Source organism: Chenopodium album, chromosome 12 (assembly GCF_948465745.1).
Source record: "Chenopodium album chromosome 12, dcCheAlbu1.1, whole genome shotgun sequence".
NCBI lineage: Eukaryota > Viridiplantae > Streptophyta > Magnoliopsida > Caryophyllales > Amaranthaceae > Chenopodium > Chenopodium album.
In genome coordinates this window covers 6,732,466-6,751,912 of record NC_137845.1, presented here as the reverse complement: position 1 = coordinate 6,751,912, position 19,447 = coordinate 6,732,466, and the positions used below count along the sequence as shown (strand labels likewise).

Genomic DNA, 19,447 nt, shown 5'->3' with positions numbered 1-19,447 from the left:
GTGAATGGAAACACACCCCTTATGATGCGAATCAAAAGCGTCAAGTTTGGAATTTAATTGCTTTATTTTAATTTTTGCTCGAGTCGTCCATTAATCGTGAGATTGAGTTTCGTCAATCCAAAAGTTACGCATGGTTAATGGAATTAGTGTTTGTTTTCATAATTAGTTTAAGGAAAATCTAATTATTATCTTTTAATAAGATATAATTAAGGTTTTCACTTTCCTAGGGTTAATTTTTATCTTTTAGAGTTCTAGTTAATATGGGATGTATGTCCTATAAATATGCTTTTGATTTTCATAAATAAACTTAGAGTGTTATGATTATTTAAATTGATTAAATCATTGATTTAATTGTGAGCTTGCGATTGCTTTAGTTTTTGCGATTAAACTAACAATTTTGATCTAGATTTCAAAATTGAACCCTCAAGTCTTGCGATTGATTTGAATCTATCCCAAACCCTATAATCCACCACGATAATCCACATCACCTTAATAAAAAAGATTTGGGTTATATTGGTTCAAAGTTGGATTAATGAAATTCTTTTTTATAAAACAATTATATATTTTTTTTATAAAACAACTATATTTTCATTATAAAACAACTATATATTCATTAGCATTATATATAAGCGTGCATGAAGAAAATTTCATTTGATTATATTGTTGTGTTTCCTTTATGAACTTTATTGAAAATATATATATATATATATATATATATATATATATATATATATATATATATATATCACTACAAGGTCCACAACACAACCAACTTTGAAAACAAGAAAAAGAAATGGAAGTTTCTATAGTCAAAGAACTCAGCCCAACTAGTGTACAAAATAACAAAAGTCAAAGGAAGGAATGAAGGATAGCAGAATAGCACATGAAGAAGTGGCCTAGTGGGTGAGAGGGTCATTAGTCTGAAAACTAAGTACTCTGGTTACTCGTAATCATTATTGTTTAAAGGAGTGGTGGGCCAATAATTTTGTTAATTAAGTTGTTTAATGATCAAATGCTTGGTTTTCAATCTTTTCATATAGATTGCCTTTTGAATCGATGTACAGATTGTAAACGTGTTTCGTCAATCGTCTGTTGTTAATTAAATATAATTGAATATTGTAGATGAATAATAAGAGTAATATATTTTGGAAGCTATGATTATAAATGAGTTGAATTTGGACACCATAATAGTGAATTTGTAGATAGTTCAAAAATAACTCGATCATATAGTTTATAATTGTATTTTATATGGATTATGTAATAAATGAAATCTTCATCAATAATGTGTCAAACTAAGCTTTTAATATTTTACTCTTAAACATTTCCTTAATAATAAAGATGAGCACAATTTGGCTATGTCGATGACTCAATGTACCTCATGTTCAAATGGATCATGTAAAAAAATGAGCCTATAGAAAATTAGAAATTGTGTCAATTATTTTAAAACAGCACAAGTGCCAATGTAATGGGCACCGTAGTAATTACTAGGAAATTGGTTTCAAAAAGTGGGTTAACTTATGGGCCAGACTATCATGTTCATGTCAAGCTCGTGTCAAATTTTGAAAATAATGTTGATGCATGGTTCATGGGCCACTAACATAGCTATGATGAACTTTAGGCAGGCATTTATCGGGTTGGGTCATTTTTATAAAAGCCCGACCCATGTTCACCTCTAAATAAAATACATTACGGAGTGTTTTGCTCAAGATAAAAAATTCACTTTGAAGAGTTCAAAGTAAAAGACTTTTAAAATTTACTAGAGACATAAGATCAAGATCAAGCTAGTTCAATTGTATTTAACACAAACCATGGGGATGTCATGGCTTAACCCAACCCCATAATTTTGCCTTGAAAAAACTCAGGAGATGTTAAGAGTAGCAATTTGGATCCATGTGTTGGGCTTGAATTTGGTTCAACATAGTACTGGTGTTTTTATTTATTTATTTTTTATTTTTTTTTTTGAAACAACATAGTTTTGGTTTCTCCTAAATAAATTCAATATGTAATTAACATTTCTAAATAATATGAAGTTCAATTAGTGAATTCGAGGTGTTCAAATTTCCCTTATTAATTCAAGTCGTATTGGATCGGATAAAAGTTTGTCAACTGCTTGTATATTAATGCCACCTTTGAATAAAAATGTGAAATTCATGGCTATTTATTTAGATTTCTATGAGTAATATTTTATGATTTTATCAACTAATTATAAAATGCAAGCATATTAGATTACCAACAACAATTTCTTGTGTCAAAAAAACAACAATTTCCACTTTTTTTTTTTTCTTCTGTTTAAAGCTAATGTTTTACTACTCGTACTTGACTTGTTTAAACGCCCTTCACAGGCCCAATTCATGTTGCCCCCAATCCACCAAAAGAACTGACCCAAATGAGATCAGACCTTTACACAACAGATCAAGCGTAAGATTTTATGGACATAAAAACATTCAGGAAATTCAATGCTTGTGACTTAATGAAGCCCAATTACAACTTTCCTAAACAGAGCCCAACTTTCCTTCCATTTTGGACTTTATCTCACTACTTTCACCGGATTATTCAAAGTATAAAAGCATGAATTTTGTACTTTGTAACTTTTAGCCATGATCCTTCAAACACCCAATACTCAAATTTACGTGATTCACATAAAGTTTTTACCTCACTAATTTTTCCAATAACTATCGAAGATTGTTTCCATGGAGTATATATTGTCTTTTACTTGAAAAATTAAAATCGCGACAAGAAAAGTTCCAGTGATAATTGATAGAAAATAGATTCTTTCTTTCTTTCAAAAAAAAAAAAAGAAAAAAAAGAAAAAAATGATAAAAAATAGATAAGGACACCATACCCATTGGGAAGTATGGCCATTGCTTAGTTCCAAAATACGTAGTAATTGTAATGTACTAATGTAGACGTTAGACAAATTTGACGTTAGGACTTGAAAGCAGTGCCAATACTATCCAATTTTTTGCTCTAATTCATTTCCAACTAATATTCATATGTACTTGCTTCTAAACATACTCTATAATTCTTATCCTACAAAAAATCTTATCCAATGATGCTGTTAATTGAAGGTATACCTATCTGTCCTCCCATGCTCGGATGCTCCCCCAAACACACCCAAATATGTTTGATCAATTGGGCTGAGCCGGCGGGGCCAATTCGATCCTTCAAGTTAGATGGACTATTTGAGGTCCAAATTCAATAAAAATAAGGCCTAACGATAAAGGAAAAGGGGTTGTTATTTCCATCTAATGCAATTTCCATGTAATGCCCCCTTCATCCATCATCCGTTCTTTTAAGTTTGCCCTGATCGATATATAATTAAATTTCATTTATACAAATTATGGTTGGATTCGTTGCATGTGAGGCCGCTCCTTTGTCATGTGCTTACTTCTATCATGATGAGGCAAATACAACAGGATTTATCTAAACATAAAAGTGGGACAAACATAACGGGACAGAGAAAGTATGAATCATAACCCGAACTCAATGGAGATAGCTCGATAGCGAAGGTTCAACCGAATTGGTGATGGATGGGGCTATCTATGCGACTATATTGCTATAAAAATTGCCACTTGCCAGGGCAAATGTAACTGTATATGCACAGCAACATGCTACATGTTGCAATATATTGCCGCATATGTTTTTTCTTTGATTTTGACACATCTAATTTTTCATAGACCCCATTGTACGTACAATCTTTTAGTGCCATTAGTCTACTGATTTGTAAAATCAACCCCTAGTTTTTTCTTGTTACACTAACTGCTAAATACAATCATGCCAAATATAGGAAACTGTCTTATATATTTCTATTACAATGTAATAATGCATATATGTAATGTATAGTCCAAAATAAAATAATTTGATTTTGTGCATGCTTGCTAATTTTGTCTTCCTCACAAATAGGGACCTTCTATTTCCCAATTTTAGGTTGAAATGACAAAATTCAATCAAGTTCCGTCACCTGTCACTCTGTATTTTTATTTTTTTTCATGTAATTAAATATGAGGAAAATATACATGATACAAATTTTCATGCATTAATCACTTGATAAATATTCTTATACCATAATTTAAATACAAAAAAATTTAAGTGAATCGAATTTATAGTCTGAAACTGAAAAGGACACCCAATCTCGATCACAACTATAAAGTGTAATGCATGCAATCCTCAACATCCTCGTCCTCCCCATTCAAGATTTTAGCTCAAAAATCTAAGTATGTTATTTATTTACTCTGTAATTAGGAATATTAAAGTGAGTAATTAAGGAAATCTAAAGATCCAAATTAAGTAATGACCACTAGCAAAAATGGCCTTGTTATTGGGATACACTATTCCAATTCCCAGCAAGGTATGTAATTGATGTCAGGGAATCAGGTGTTAAAAAGAATGATGCACAAACATCAAAACATGTACTGATAACTGATGTGCTGAGAAAAGTCAACGCCTTTGTTGAGTAGCTAACTAATCAATTTTTAACCATGATCGAAGATCCAATCCACGTACATACCTATACAAATTTAATAACCAATCTCTTTTTTTTTTTTTTTTTTTTTTTTTTTTTTTTAATTTAATTGATTTGGAAGTTTAGTACTTGTACTAGTTCTACTTTCTATGACAAGTAAAAGTTGTGTTTTGGTTGGAGTGAAAGAAGCATTTCTCTCACCATATGTACGTCTATTGGGGATTTTAAAAATCTAAACATCAATGTTAGACATTATTTATGCAGAGTAAGTGAGTAACACATTCGTACCACAAATTAAGTTTCTATATACATATCTATCATGAGTTACGAGTTTCTTTATGGCATGTATCGAGATAAAAGAGTGTGAATCTGACTTTTATAGTGACGAAAAAAGTGTGATTGAAATTTTCGGAAAATTATTTGTTCTTTCAAACTGTTTGATTTGATAATTTCTACTCCGTATCTATTAAAAAATATAGAATGGTTGCTAATAATATAAAATCAATTGCAAACTTTTAATTGAATGATGTTTCAAGGTTAAACAAGGTAGCTTAATTAGATATATAACTTTTGTGACGTACTACTTGATTGACTTGTCAGAACTATATGATCAATTCAGTTTTTTGATTTGATAGGAATTAAAAACCAACAAAATTTGTTTTGCATTAAGAAAGGGCCGCTTGAACTAATACATTAACATTTGTTTTGATATTTGGTTATAATATAAATCAACTAGATTTTTATTTAGACCTACGGAAATTTGTTTTGATTTAAGAAAGGACAGTTTAAACTAACGCACTATCATCAAATGTTATGTATAGCATAAAATAAACTAGATTAAAAATATCAGCTCGGACATTTTATAAGAATCAAAATGTATTCTTCGTGATACTTAAAAATAGAAAATCATGAAACGGTGGAAGTGCCCCCAGATGGACTATGGAGAGGGTGATGCCTAAGTGCAATTAACTCTAAAACATGCAAAAGACAAACTCTTACACAATTTTATAGTTCATGTATTATAAGAGAGTCCATACCAGCAAATCATTTGATGAGATTTTTCAAATTATGATACTGAGAGAATCAATTTTTTCTTTAATTTTTATATATTTATTCATATTTATTTATATATTCAATTTTATTTTATTTTTATTATTTTGAGGGAAGGGAACTACAGTATTTAAGAAGGGCATGTGTGTATATATTTAACAAAAAGCTCTTAATTAATTAAGTCTGACTAAACCATAAATTAATTCTTTGTAGTATGTTGTACTTCGTATAAGCTAAAAAAAAAAGAGCAAACAAAATGTGGATCCAACTGTAAAACCAAAAAGAGAGCAAAGAGTTCACTATAATCATGGGTGTCACTCTTTATTCTTTTCACTTTTTCTACAAAACTCTTTTGTTGCCAATTTTTTATATTTTAAATTTTTTAGCATTAACTTATTTGACTAGTTTAGCAAGCCCACCTTTACTAATTAATGTTTGTAATTATAATTTTCATTGATTAGCTTATGTAATTAACCTTGTCGCCTTGCATTAGTTGCATTGCATGTATTATATGATCGACTACAATTGAATATTGTTAGGGGAGTAGTATAAAGATGCAGACACACTAACAATGTACTTCGATCATTGACTTGGGTTTAAGGGAGTTGATTGCATAAATTGAAAAAGATGTTCTAACTAAAGGTCTGTTCTCTTCAACTTATTTTCAGTTCAGTTTAATTCAGCTCCAATAAGTTCAGTTCAGTCCAATTCAGTTCAATTCATTTCTTAATTTCCTTATCTCATAAAATATTCAGTTCATTTCAGTTTAGTTTTTTTCAGTTTAGTTCAGTTGAGTTCAGTTCAGTTATCAGAATATGCCCTAAATATTTTGATTTTCGAGTAGTAACTTCTTCTATTGCGTGAGAAGTGACTACCGCTTTTAGAACTAAATTTACTTTTACTAGGTTTTGTCAACCAAACAACACCTTAATCTTTCACTTTTGAGAAAGTTTTCTTTTTCCTATTCATTTATGCCAAACCAAAAACGCATTTAAAATTTTTTTGAAAAAGGAAAAGACACAAAATTTAGAAAGAGCTTGTTTTACTCATTTAAATTAAGATATGTAAGTTTGATCTGACCTGAATATATTTGGTTCGATTTGATGTACTCATCATTACCAGTTAAACCTCATTACACAGTGTTCATTACAATAAATGTGCTATATGTATGTATCTGTATACATGTAAAACGTGACTACTTTTTAGGATATTATTTGGTGTATAATTTGTATATTATACAAGTGTATGTGGCAATATGGCAAACACACGAATAAATGATGGACAAAATGAGGCAAAAGAAGAATGGCCTAGTATACTGATGATCAAGTTCAACCTCCATGTTTAACGTAACTCTAGGTTGTCACACATATTCATTCTAACATCATGCATGCAAAAACATCCTATTAAGGTCATTTTCGCAATTATCTTTATACAATCGAGTTAAATGCTACTTCCTCTGTTTTTTTATACTTGCAACATATCTTTTATCACGCTTTTTAAGGAGGTGATTAAACTAGATAAACAAATGAATTAAGCTATGAAATTTAAACTGTAGCAACTTATCTCTTTCTTCTTATAGGTGGTAAAATTTTGTAAATTAATTTATCAATTTACCTAGTCTAATATCTTCCTTAAAATACGTGCCAAAGGGGTGTGTTGCAACTAAATAAAAACAGAGGAAGTATATGTGACCACGTACTCCGCCCATTTAATTCTTTTTAAGACCAACTTCCTTTTATTTACCTTCACTAGAGGAGTATAATACATCTGTTTTATATTATTTGTAACGATTTAACATAAAGTAGAGAGGAAAAATGTCTAATCGTTGTAAATAATATAAAACGGATGTAGTTTAATATAACGAGTCACAAAAAAATAGGTATGCAAGCTACATGCAAAGCTATAAACGTAATTCAATTCTCTATACGATTTTACGTATCAGCTAAAATAGTTGAGTCATGCAGAGGCGGACCTTTGTTAGGGCTGACAAGGGCCAGTCCCCCCTAAGTATTTATGAGTTGTTCTCTACTTCTGTATAAGTATTTTGATGTCTATTACTTGTATATAAAAAGTTATGGCATAGCTAGTGGTTAAGTATTTTTATTATTGAACAAAAGATTAGGGGATCAAACCTTGATTGATCTCCCTAACTTTTTGGCCCAAGATCCGCCACTGGAGTCATGCCCATATAGATAGTGTAAGATGTAATCACTACATACGGAGTACTTCTAAACAATTAATTACGGATTTACGAGGTAAATAATAAAATATAGAAGTATAAATAATAGGGAAAGAGAAAAGTGAATAGATGAAGAAGGATGGATCCACCCACATGGAATTGAATGAATAGGGAGAAAAGATATGAATGAAAGGTTTTTAGTTAGCAAAGCCCCCACCACACTCACTACTCACATTCACATAAGATAGAGAGAGCAACTAACTACCGTTTGCTGGGGTTGCCGCCTTCTTATCAAATTTCAGAACGTGATATTGTGGTGTCGGTGGGAAACTCCTTCATTTAATTTTCCAATCCCCAATACTTTATATTATAATTTTACAATATAGTTTTTATATACAAATATATAACTAACGTTACTCCTAGAATATGACCATATCAACGTGTCTAATATCATAAAATATAGCGAGTATTATTGGTTATAGTATGGTCTGTTTTTGTGATTTGATTTTGTGGTCTATACTCCTAACAATTTGCTTCGTTGGCTAACCCAAATCTCTATCATATTCATATTCATATGGGTTGTTGGTGGGTCCACTTTGTTACCAGATCCTCATTGCTCGGGGAGACGGCTAGTGTATGTGATTGTTTGGTATACAACACTATACTATTATAAGATACTTTGTTCTACACCATAATTTTATTTACATTTATTAGTAGGTTTTCAATTTGTACTTTGCATTTTCTTAATTTTCTACTCTTCTATCTATCTATAAATAAATGTAGCAAACATGTCATTTCATACGGACATAGCATGTTATTCAATTCCGTATAGTGGTTTGAGTTGGATCAACATTATTTTGTTTCTCATATATTTGTTGAGTTAAAGTTTCAGTTTGGCTTGAAACCTGTTTGGTGATAATATTACAAATAGCTAGTTGCCCATTATAAGCTAGAATTTGATGAGTTTAAGTAGATTATTGTACGTGTTAGATGCTTTGACTTGGTGATTATTTTGTTATATGAATATGTGAAATCACATATAATTAAGTAATAAAACAAGTTCTCTTCTCCCCCCATCCAACCCCAAGAAAAAAAAAAATAATAATAAAACAAGTTATAGCTTAGACTAATACGAACATAAGGTTTAAGACAAGTTTGAAAGGTTAAGCACAACGAACTCGATCAGCTTTTTTTTTTTAACTAAATTAAACAACCAAAGCATCAAATTATATAAAGTCAACTCTATAATTTGGTCAAATAAATCATTTTTGGTCAAGATTCTCTCAACAAACAAAGGCCTTAGTTTTAGGCCATTGTAAATAATCCTTTTAGTGAATATTTTTTACAAAATTGAAGTATAATTTGTCTGTATTATTATCATTGTTCAACGACAACAAAAAAAAATAGTGAAAAAAAATAAAATAAAAAAATTAGCCACACTAACCCTTTGCCTTTTAAAGTCTTGTTTAGTTCACCTTATTTTACTTATTTCAGAAAAAATAAGTTTAGATCAGATCAGATTAGAAAAAATAAGTTCAGGTCATATTATCGTTTTATGTGCAATTTTTTATCACTAAATATCTTTAATTTCGTAATGAAAAAAATTATAAAAATCACATATTAATAAAATACACATTATTACAAATCTAACAAGTCCTCACTTGATATACAAAGCATATTTTCCATATAGATTATTGTATATTTAAGGTTAAAGTTTGGTCAAATCTGACATTCAGATCAGATTAGATAAGATAATACCAGACCAGATCAGATCAAATCAGATCAGACCAGACCACATAAGTTCAGATAAGCTAAAATAAAGTAAACCAAACAAACCCTAACTCGAGCCGGGTTGATCGGTAAGAGATTCCGATATGAGAAAAGAATTTTTTATTTACCTACAAAACATAAAGGTATGATATCCATCTTATATACCCGAGGTAAAAGTACGTTCAAGTGTAGGATGAATTGAACACTGCTTAAACTTTATTCCAGAGTTATAAAAAAAATAAAATACACAATCCGTGTTCTACACATTGGCAAACTCACCTAATGTTGAAAGTCAAAAAGTTGACACTAGACATATATATTCCCACGAGGTAATAACCCAAATCGCAAGAGATTGTGCTATAAATCATGATGACGTTTGTGAACAAGCAATCAGTTAAAGAGGTTGGCAAGTCATCAAGCTGGTTTATAGGTTTATCCAAGTGTTTAAACAATCTTAAACAATATATTTAGATAAATTAAAGTTGGATACACTTTGATGTGGTTTTCTAAAGTAGTGTTTAATTAAAGAAAAAGTACCCCTTCACAAACAAAAATTAAAGTTGTTTAAAAATTCAATTAAAGAAAAACTTTTAAAAAACTAAAGTAGTTAGCTTGCTAATATGGCATTATAGAATTCTTCTTCTATTCCAATTTCTCTTTTTGAATTGAATGAATTGTCTAGATTATAGTGGTACACTTTGACAATTTTTTATGCCTTTACATAATGAAAAATTGATCATACGGAATTCTATTAAATTGATTTTAATTAATATGCATGCATTTTTAAAGTAGAAACTTTTCTAAATAAGAATATATATAATTATTTTAAAATATATATTTGGTTAAATGTGTATCAGAAACTATATGTGAAAATACTTTGACATGGGGATTGGCTGCCTAATTAACTTTGCTCCGCTTTCAAATGATTTATCCTGCTAAATCAAGTTGGATTGAACCGGGGAAGATTTCGGTTTATTAAAGTATATTTTTCACTTTTTGTTAGACTTTGGAGTACATAAATGTTTCTTATTCTACTAAAATTTGGAGTATTGTAAATGAAACATGTATATTTAGTTCTCTCCTATTGTCCTCTTTACCAAATATAAGTTAAATACAATAAAAATTAATGTAAATTAGTAAAAATTACAGAGTGGTATGTAGCTTCAAATAATAAGTTAAATGTAATATAACAACATAAGTAAAAGCAAATAATGTTTCTGATCAATAAAAATAATTTAAGTTAACAAAAACAATTTAACTTCAATAATATAATTTCTATTCAATAAAAATAATTTCACGGAGTAGTTTAAGATAGGTAAAATGAATATGACCTAGTCACTATGTAATATTCTTTTTCAATAGTATACTCTGTGTAACCTTTTTTTATCCTTAATTTGTCTAATATATATCCAATTTTCCAATATTAGCTAGCTACGGTGACAAGGAATCGAATGTTAATTCATTGGTATCTAAATCCGACCCGAAAAGTTTTGGATTATCGGTTATCCAATTTCTAAAATAGTGTACAGTATAATATAATAATGTCTTCTTTCGAAAAATAAAATAAAAAAAATAACAAAAAAAAAAAACCTAATAATGTCTTATTTTGACTTTTTTTTTTTTTTTTTTTAAGAAAATGCAGATAATGCCCAAATTTTTGGATAGGATCCGATATCCATTCATTATCTGATATTTGAAATTTGGATTGGATATCCGTTATCAGATATTTAAAATATTTCGAATATTAAATACTAGCTTAGGCCCCGTGCCGTAAGTCTAAAGTTTTTTAAAAATTAATTATATCTAACAAATAAAATTTGACAAAACATACCTATTAGATTATTTATATATATAGAAATTATATTGTCATAATAATCTATATTATTAAAAAGTCGTTTAAAAGTAATTTCATATATGAATCAATTTTATTTTTTTTTTAGCAAAATCTAATAATAATCCGTTTAAAAGATATTTAAATAAGAGTTAGAATAATATTTTAGGTAAATGTGCATGTAAGAGAATTAAGAACACCAAATAAATAGAAATATATTTATTATGAAGATATAAAAGATTTGGAATATTATTATTATTATACTTGTATTATACAAATATATTCTAAAAAAAATTGTTTAAAAAGGATGGGTGAGTTTTGGAGGGAAAAAACAGCACTAAGACGTGACACGTGTTAAGTCTGATGTCTGTTTTAATATTAAGTTATTGATTTGAAAATTCAAAAATTGATATTCGAATATATATGTATCCGATATCAATATTTTCTAATAAGATATCCGATCTGAAATTAGTATCAGATTAAATATTGTAAGATACGAAACAAGATGAATACACGATTTCATATCACGAGTAAAAGCAAATATTTGTAATTAACAAAATAAATTAGAGTTAACGAAAATAATTAATTTTCAATATAATAATTCCAGTTCAACTAAATTATTTTTACGGAATAGTTTAATTCTGGTAAAGAGAACATGACCTAGGTTACTCTGTACTTCCTCCGTATTTTAATAAGTATTAAACTTTAATCAAACACGCATGCCGAGACAAAACTTTGACTATTAATTTATCTAATTATATGTTTGTAAATTATAAGAAAATTAATACTTCCTCAGTCCCCTTTTGTTTGCACCATAGACCCAACTTTTGTGAGACTTTTTTTGGTTAAATGGTGCACACAATAAGCGATGAAGGGAGTACCATGAAAGTATACACTATAATGAATCCAATAATGTATTTTACAATAACACTCCGTGATAAATTAATTAAGTCAAAATCATTATATAAATAGTAAAAAGAAAAAAAATCAAAGTGTAACACTTATTAAAACAAGAAAGGAGTAATAATTTCCTTTTTAATATATATATACTCCGTATATCCTTTCCAATTTCCCCAAGCGTATATAATGTAGAGAGGTACGTATGAAAGTGTATACAGTCTGTGTACACATGCATGCATGTGAAAAAGACACCCCAAAATTTGGACAATTTCAAGGCCCAGTTGTATCAGTATTGTCTCTGCTGTCTTCCAAATCCTCTATAATCTACCTTCTTTTTGTCCTTTCACAATCTTCTACCTTAATCATTTTCGATAATTAATTTTTTACTGCGACTTTTTTGTATTATTCACAAATATGATTATACAAAGTACTAGGTTTAGACATTAAAGTAGGTAGGAGTATTAAATAATATATTGTATATATAGGTAATTAAAGCACAACTTCAGTACTCCATATCTAGTAAAATCGTTTGTTAAGATTATATACAAGTTTTTAAAATGTACGAGTAACAATTTAAATGAGATAAAAGTAGTATAGTAAGTTGTAACACTATAATGAGAAATGTTTGATGGCCAATTACTACAAAATAAATGTCAAGATGAATTTCATTATTTAACCTTTTTTCAACCATTGCTTTTATTTGCTAACATCACCCATTTGACAAAATAACTTACAAATTACTCATCCATACCAAGAAATTAAAAAAAGTGCTAAGAGTAACAAATAATTGAACGAATTATAGCAATTAGCAATAGTGTATTGGTACTCTAAATAACGGATCACTTTTATTTATTAATAAGAAATGTACGAATTATTAGATAATACAAAATGAATAACGGGATGAATTAATTTTTTTCCTTCTATCTCCAACTACTTTTGCTAACATCACGTCATCACCCATTCGACCATTAACTTATGAAACACTCATCTGATCATCCTTACCGCCCTATCGAGTAAAAAATGGTACAAATAATTAAAATTTTAGATCAAATATGTAAACACAATAACAGTGTAAACGAGAAATTTACGAGTGATTAGATAATACAAAATAGGCAACGAGGAGGGTTAAGATTTTCCTCACACCAACTACTTTTGCTAGCATCACCCATTTGACCAAATGTATTTTCAATAAATCAATCATCCCTATCAAAAATCGGATGATTTACGAAATTATAGCTAATTTGAAACTTATTCACATTTTTGCATCGGTATAAAACTTATTTACAAGATTGTTGTCCACGTAGGCTTGGGTCACATTTTAATAAATAAATAAATAAAATAAACAAAAAAAAACAAACCCACGACACATTCCGGCAGCCACCCCCTCTATGTTTCCAGTGACGCCCTTCTCTCCGCTCCCCATTTCCAACGACGCCATCACCTCCCCTCCCCGTTTCCGGCGACGCCATCGCCCCCTCCCCGTTTCCGGCAACACCATCTTCTCCCCTCCCCGTTTTCGTCGACCCTCTCCTTTCCCCTCCCCATTTTCGGCCACCCTTCCCCATCCCCTCTATGATTCCGGGCATCCCTCCCTTCCCTTGATCGATTCCAGCCACCAATTCTAGAAATGGGGGGTTTGTTTCGTGGTGGTGGGAAGGGAGGGGAGGGTTTTGAGGGTTAGGGTTTATGTGGGTGGGTGGCGGTCGCGAAAAAAAGGAAAGCAATGAGGGCGGGAAGGGGCTGGGTCATCGTCGGCAGTAGGAAGGGGGAGTTTCTGGGTTATTGTCGCCGCCACTGGGGAGGGGGAAGAGTTAGGTTGTCGACGCTGGGGGGGAAGGGGGTGGTTAGCTAGTTTCTTAATTTTTTTTTCTTAAAAATTATATAAATTCACCAAAATCTATTTCCAAGCATATGTGGACAGCAATTATGTAAATAAGTTTTAAACCAATGCAAAAATGTAATTAAGTTTCAAATGAGCTATAAATTTGTAAATAATTCTCAAAAACCCAGGTAAAGTAAAAACTTCATTAATTTATGAAACTACAAAGGAAATCCAGAAATTCACAAATTCCCTTCTTACATTACCTAGCTTATTTTGTACTTTACCATATCATCCATTCAAATACAAAGAATATAAAATTGTTTGTTACCTCTAGTATAAATACTACAGCAATATTTATTGTTATCTCTTCTTTTCTCTCTCCTCTTTCTTCACCCATTTACAGAAAACCAAAACCTTCCTTCTCTTCTTCAATGGTTAAATAAAAAAAAAATCTCTTTTTTTTTTTGGGAATTTGTTTCTGGTAAGAATAAGTTTGTAAAGTTTATTAAATACTCCTTTTTACTTTTTAAGGATAATCCATAATTAATTTCTTAATTACCCCACTAAGAGCAACTCCAATGACAAGCTAATTTGAAAATTAGCTTGCCATGCCACATAAGCTTTTAAGCTAATTATTATTTTAGCTACATTTTGCTCCAATGGCTAGCTATTAGCTTAGTAGTAGGTGCTGGATAGAAAATACATGAAAATAGCTTAATTGGTGCAATGAACATTTTATTTTGGAAAGTTTAATTCTGCAAAGCTAATTTGCTTAGCCAAACTAATTGAATTTTCTAGCTCCAATGGTCAAGCTAGTAGCTAGGGAATTATTGAAATTGCAAGCAAGTCCCTAGCTACAACCATTGGAGTTGCTCTAATACGCTAGAAGAGAATCAGTGCTTCAAAGAACTTTCCTTCTATTTTAGTAATTTTCATGTTAGGGGCCCTTCATCTTCTCTCTTATACCCCCTTCTTCAAGCTTTTTATTCCAGTAGCTCTGTTTTTCTCTCTCTATCTCTCTGTTTTCTCTCTCCTATCTTCCCTCTCTCTAAAAACTTCTGGTTTTTTTTTTTTGGTTTTGCTTCATTTTCTCTCTCTAAATTCAATTGGCTGTTCTGCCTCTTTTTGTGTCTGCAACATTATATTGCTTCTGTTTGTTGTGGATCTACTAGTGTAATCTTCTGGGTATTTGTGCAAATTTAAAGATATACTTACTTGCACATAATACATACATTAATGGCTGAAATTGGTGTTAATTTGTGAGAATTTCCTGATTTTAAGATCTGGGTTTTTTCTGAATTGTAGGAAACATCAAAACTTTTAGCCAAAAATCCAAAAAAATTATGGTTCCTGGTATTGATATGAGTAAATGGTGGGGCAAAGATGGAGGAGAGAGAAAGGGAACTCCAGTAATAGTAAAAATGGAGAATCCAAATTACTCATTACTTGAAATAGAAAGCCCAGATACAGCATTTAGGGCAGTTGAAAAAGATAGAGGTAAAAATGCAAAACAAATGACATGGGTTTTACTTCTTAGGGCTCATAAAGCTGCTGGTTGTGTTGCTTGGGTTGGAAATGGTGTTTTATCATTATTAAGTACAATTAAAAAGAGGTTGATTTTAGGTGAAGGTGTAAAAATGGAGAATGATAAATCTAGTAAAGGGAAATTATTGTACAGGATAATTCTGGGTTTTCTGATTACTGCACTTGCATTCTTGGCATTTGAGATGTTTGCACATTTCAATGGCTGGCAGTATTACCTTCAAACAAGTAATTTGAGTATGATCATACCTCGAACCGTCGAGATTCAAGGTTTGTTTCATCAGGTTTATGTGGGTTGGGTCGATTTTCGAGTCGAGTATATTGCTCCTTTGATCCAGTTTTTGTCCAACTTCTGTGTACTTTTGTTCATGATTCAGTCTGTTGATAGACTGGTGCTGTGTTTTGGGTGTTTTTGGATTAAGATAAAAGGGATTAAGCCTAAGGTTGAAGGTGAACCTAAGCCAATTGATGCTGAGAATCCTGGCTCTTTTTATCCTATGGTTCTTGTTCAGATTCCAATGTGCAATGAAAAAGAGGTATATATCATAATCATGCTATCATATATTATAAATTTATAATCCCAATTTATATATTTATAGAATTGTAGTATGATCATAGAATTGGTTATGTTATGAATGATTGGTTATAATTGTTATTGTTCTGTTTTGTTTTGATTAGGTATATGAGCAGTCAATTTCAGCAGTGTGTCAACTAGATTGGCCAAAAGACAAAATTCTTATTCAAGTTTTAGATGATTCTGATGATGAAAGTATACAATGGTTGATCAAGAGTGAATGTTCTAAATGGAGTCAAAAGGGTGTTAACATTATATACCGACATCGGTTGGTTCGAACTGGTTACAAAGCTGGTAATCTGAAGTCTGCTATGAACTGTGATTATGTTAGAGATTATGAATTTGTTGCCATCTTTGATGCTGATTTTCAGCCTAAACCCGATTTCCTGCAACAAACTGTCCCACATTTCGAGGTAGTTTGTATGAAAATTGCTTAATTAACATGTGATTGTTAGTAAATTAGTAAAAATAAACTTAAATTTTGCTTGTGTTGGTGTTTTTGATGTATTGCAGGGTAAACCAGAAGTTGGTTTGGTTCAAGCGAGGTGGACCTTTGTAAACAAAGATGAGAACCTACTAACACGCCTTCAGTATATTAACCTTTGCTTTCACTTTGAAGTGGAGCAACAGGTTAATGGTGTGTACCTTAGTTTCTTTGGGTTTAATGGAACTGCCGGAGTTTGGAGGATCAAAGCATTGGAGGACTCCGGTGGTTGGCTCGAAAGAACGACTGTTGAGGACATGGACATTGCTGTCCGTGCTCATCTCAATGGGTGGAAGTTTGTCTACCTTAACGACGTCAGGGTATGTTTTGCTCAATGTTTTATTTGATCAGATCATATTGGTGTGAAATGTATTGTACTGAATTAGATCAATTTGATAGTGAAACATTATTGCCAAAATATCAGATAGAGTTTGGAATTATGCAGATTTTGATCAACTTTTCCTATAATTTGTGTCATTTTCAGGTCCTATGTGAACTTCCGGAGTCTTATGAAGCCTACAGAAAACAACAACACCGTTGGCATTCAGGTCCAATGCAGCTCTTTCGATTATGTTTGCCAGCTATCATAAGCTCGAAGGTAGCTTTTCTTGTTACAATTGCATAATTAACACCCTAAATTATATTTGGTTCTTGCTCAAAATGATCTTAATTGTTCTGATTATTGTAATTCGATCACATTTGCAGTTGTCATCATTGAAAAAAGCGAACCTTATCCTACTGTTTTTCCTTCTAAGAAAACTAATCCTGCCATTCTATTCCTTCACATTGTTCTGTATCATTCTTCCCTTGACCATGTTTGTCCCTGAAGCCGAGCTACCACTTTGGGTTATCTGTTATATACCTGTTTTCATGTCACTGCTTAATATACTTCCTTCACCGAGTTCATTCCCCTTCATCGTTCCATACCTTTTGTTCGAGAACACAATGTCAGTAACCAAGTTCAATGCCATGATTTCCGGGTTATTCCAATTGGGTAGTTCATATGAATGGATCGTCACCAAGAAAGCAGGCCGGTCCTCAGAGCCAGACTTAGTAGCCATGGAAGAACGGGAAACAAAGGCAATGAACCAACCCCAACTGTTTCGAGGTGCTTCAGACAGCGGCCTGTCTGAACTGACCAAACTGAAAGAACATCAGGATGCTACCCCTAATCCTGCTAAGAAGAAAACGAACAAAATCTACAAGAAAGAGCTTACATTGGCCTTCTTACTACTTACTGCTGCTCTTAGGAGTCTGTTATCTGCACAAGGGGTGCATTTCTACTTCCTCTTATTCCAAGGAGTTACTTTCCTACTCGTGGGCTTAGATTTGATCGGCGAGCAAATGAGCTGAAACACATAACATACGCGTTCATCTAATTTTCGCGATCAAATGCATCTGCATAGATGCAAAAGCTACTGCTAACGAGTACAGCCATGATTCAGACGAATAAAATTCCTCTGAGAATCATATCTCCTATAGAAATTTTTTTCGTTTTTTCGACATAGAATTTACTCTTTTGTTAATTTAATTTATCACTTATAGTGCTGTGAATTTGTTTTCTTGGAGGGGTTAAAAATTGGTGAGATAGATTTATGGGGTCATCAAAAACCCATATAAATTACCAAAATCATTATTCTTTTGCTTTTGGATCATAAAAAAGATACTCAAGTTTGTAATTTTATTTGTTCTTGGTTAGTTTGGTACCAAAATATTCTACATAAAAAAAATTGTATTTAAGAAATACTGTAGAATTTGATTATTTTTAAGTGATGCATAAATTATTCATATCATATCATGTTATAAAAATAAACTTGTATATTTTGCATTGAATCAAAGTGCCTAAATTTATGGATCCTTGGTTTTCTCTTTCTTCTAATCATGTGTTATGTGTTGTTACTAATAATTAGTGTTCTAATTATTGACTAATTAATCCATAGTTTATTATATGATGCGAAATGATTAGTCTACTGTGTCGGCAGGCTAGTGAGAATATGTTAGTGTTGTTACTTTTATGTCCGCATATTATATTATGATCTTGTTATATTATATTATGATCTTGTTGCCTTACGCTTAGGACCGCTTTGTGAAAATGTCTTTTGAGTTGTGACATTAAACTCCTTTCAAAGTTTTAGTAAAGTACTCATACGGGATTAAGTATCTTGTATCATTTAAGGAAAAAATTGACAGAATTAATCCCGGCTATTGCCTCTGTTGTATGTCATAATATTGTGCTTGACTATGATAGACTTAAATTATGAGATTTTCACTTTATAAGACGGTTTATAACTAACAATGTTTTTTCTTTTGAAACCCTCTTTTAAAGTGAGAATTCTCAATACATACCTAACAATAAATAAGGGGCAAGGTGGTGGGTCTATTTTGAATTACCTAAATTTATCATGATTCATAATATACGTAGTATAAAAATACTTTAATTTTAAACGAAAAAAACAGCATTGTTATATTGGAATTGCTATGAAAAAAAAAACCCTCTTCTTATTTGAGATTATAGTTGACGCATAATTGAGAATATTGTAAAAAGGTTGACCAAAAAATTGAATCAATTTTCCAGCTAATTTTGGAGAGCGACAATTAAACTTCTTATCCTTACAATTACTAAATTAAGTTCTTTTTTAACTACTAAAGTTCAGATTTTCTACATTTCCAAAAGTTGTAAAAAATGAAGAATACCATAATCTTTTATGACTCTAAAATTGTCTTTATGTTAAGAAAAAAACAAGGAAAACCTAACATATAAGCTCTTATATTAGTTGTACTGTTTGTATTTAGTACTTTGATTTGATTATAAAAGTCGTCTTTTTCTTCTTTG

General features: G+C 31.0%; 1 protein-coding gene across 1 annotated transcript; it reads left to right on the top strand.

The window, feature by feature from the left end:
• Positions 1–14,894: 14,894 nt before the first annotated feature.
• Positions 14,895–18,469, top strand: LOC145570173 (putative xyloglucan glycosyltransferase 5). Its single transcript, XM_081629191.1, has 5 exons — positions 14,895–16,092; positions 16,235–16,543; positions 16,644–16,934; positions 17,099–17,212; positions 17,320–18,469. The coding sequence occupies exons 1-5, from the start codon at positions 15,358–15,360 to the stop codon at positions 17,965–17,967; spliced, it is 2,097 nt and encodes a 698-aa protein (XP_081485317.1). The 5' UTR covers positions 14,895–15,357; the 3' UTR covers positions 17,968–18,469.
• The last annotated feature ends 978 nt before the right edge of the window (positions 18,470–19,447 follow it).

Coding starts and splice junctions, on each gene's coding strand:
- LOC145570173 (XM_081629191.1), top strand. CDS start 15,358: ATGGTTCCTGGTATTGATATGAGTAAATGGTGGGGCAAAGATGGAGGA. Junction 16,093..16,234: donor CAATGTGCAATGAAAAAGAG/GTATATATCATA, acceptor TGTTTTGATTAG/GTATATGAGCAGTCAATTTC. Junction 17,213..17,319: donor CAGCTATCATAAGCTCGAAG/GTAGCTTTTCTT, acceptor TCACATTTGCAG/TTGTCATCATTGAAAAAAGC.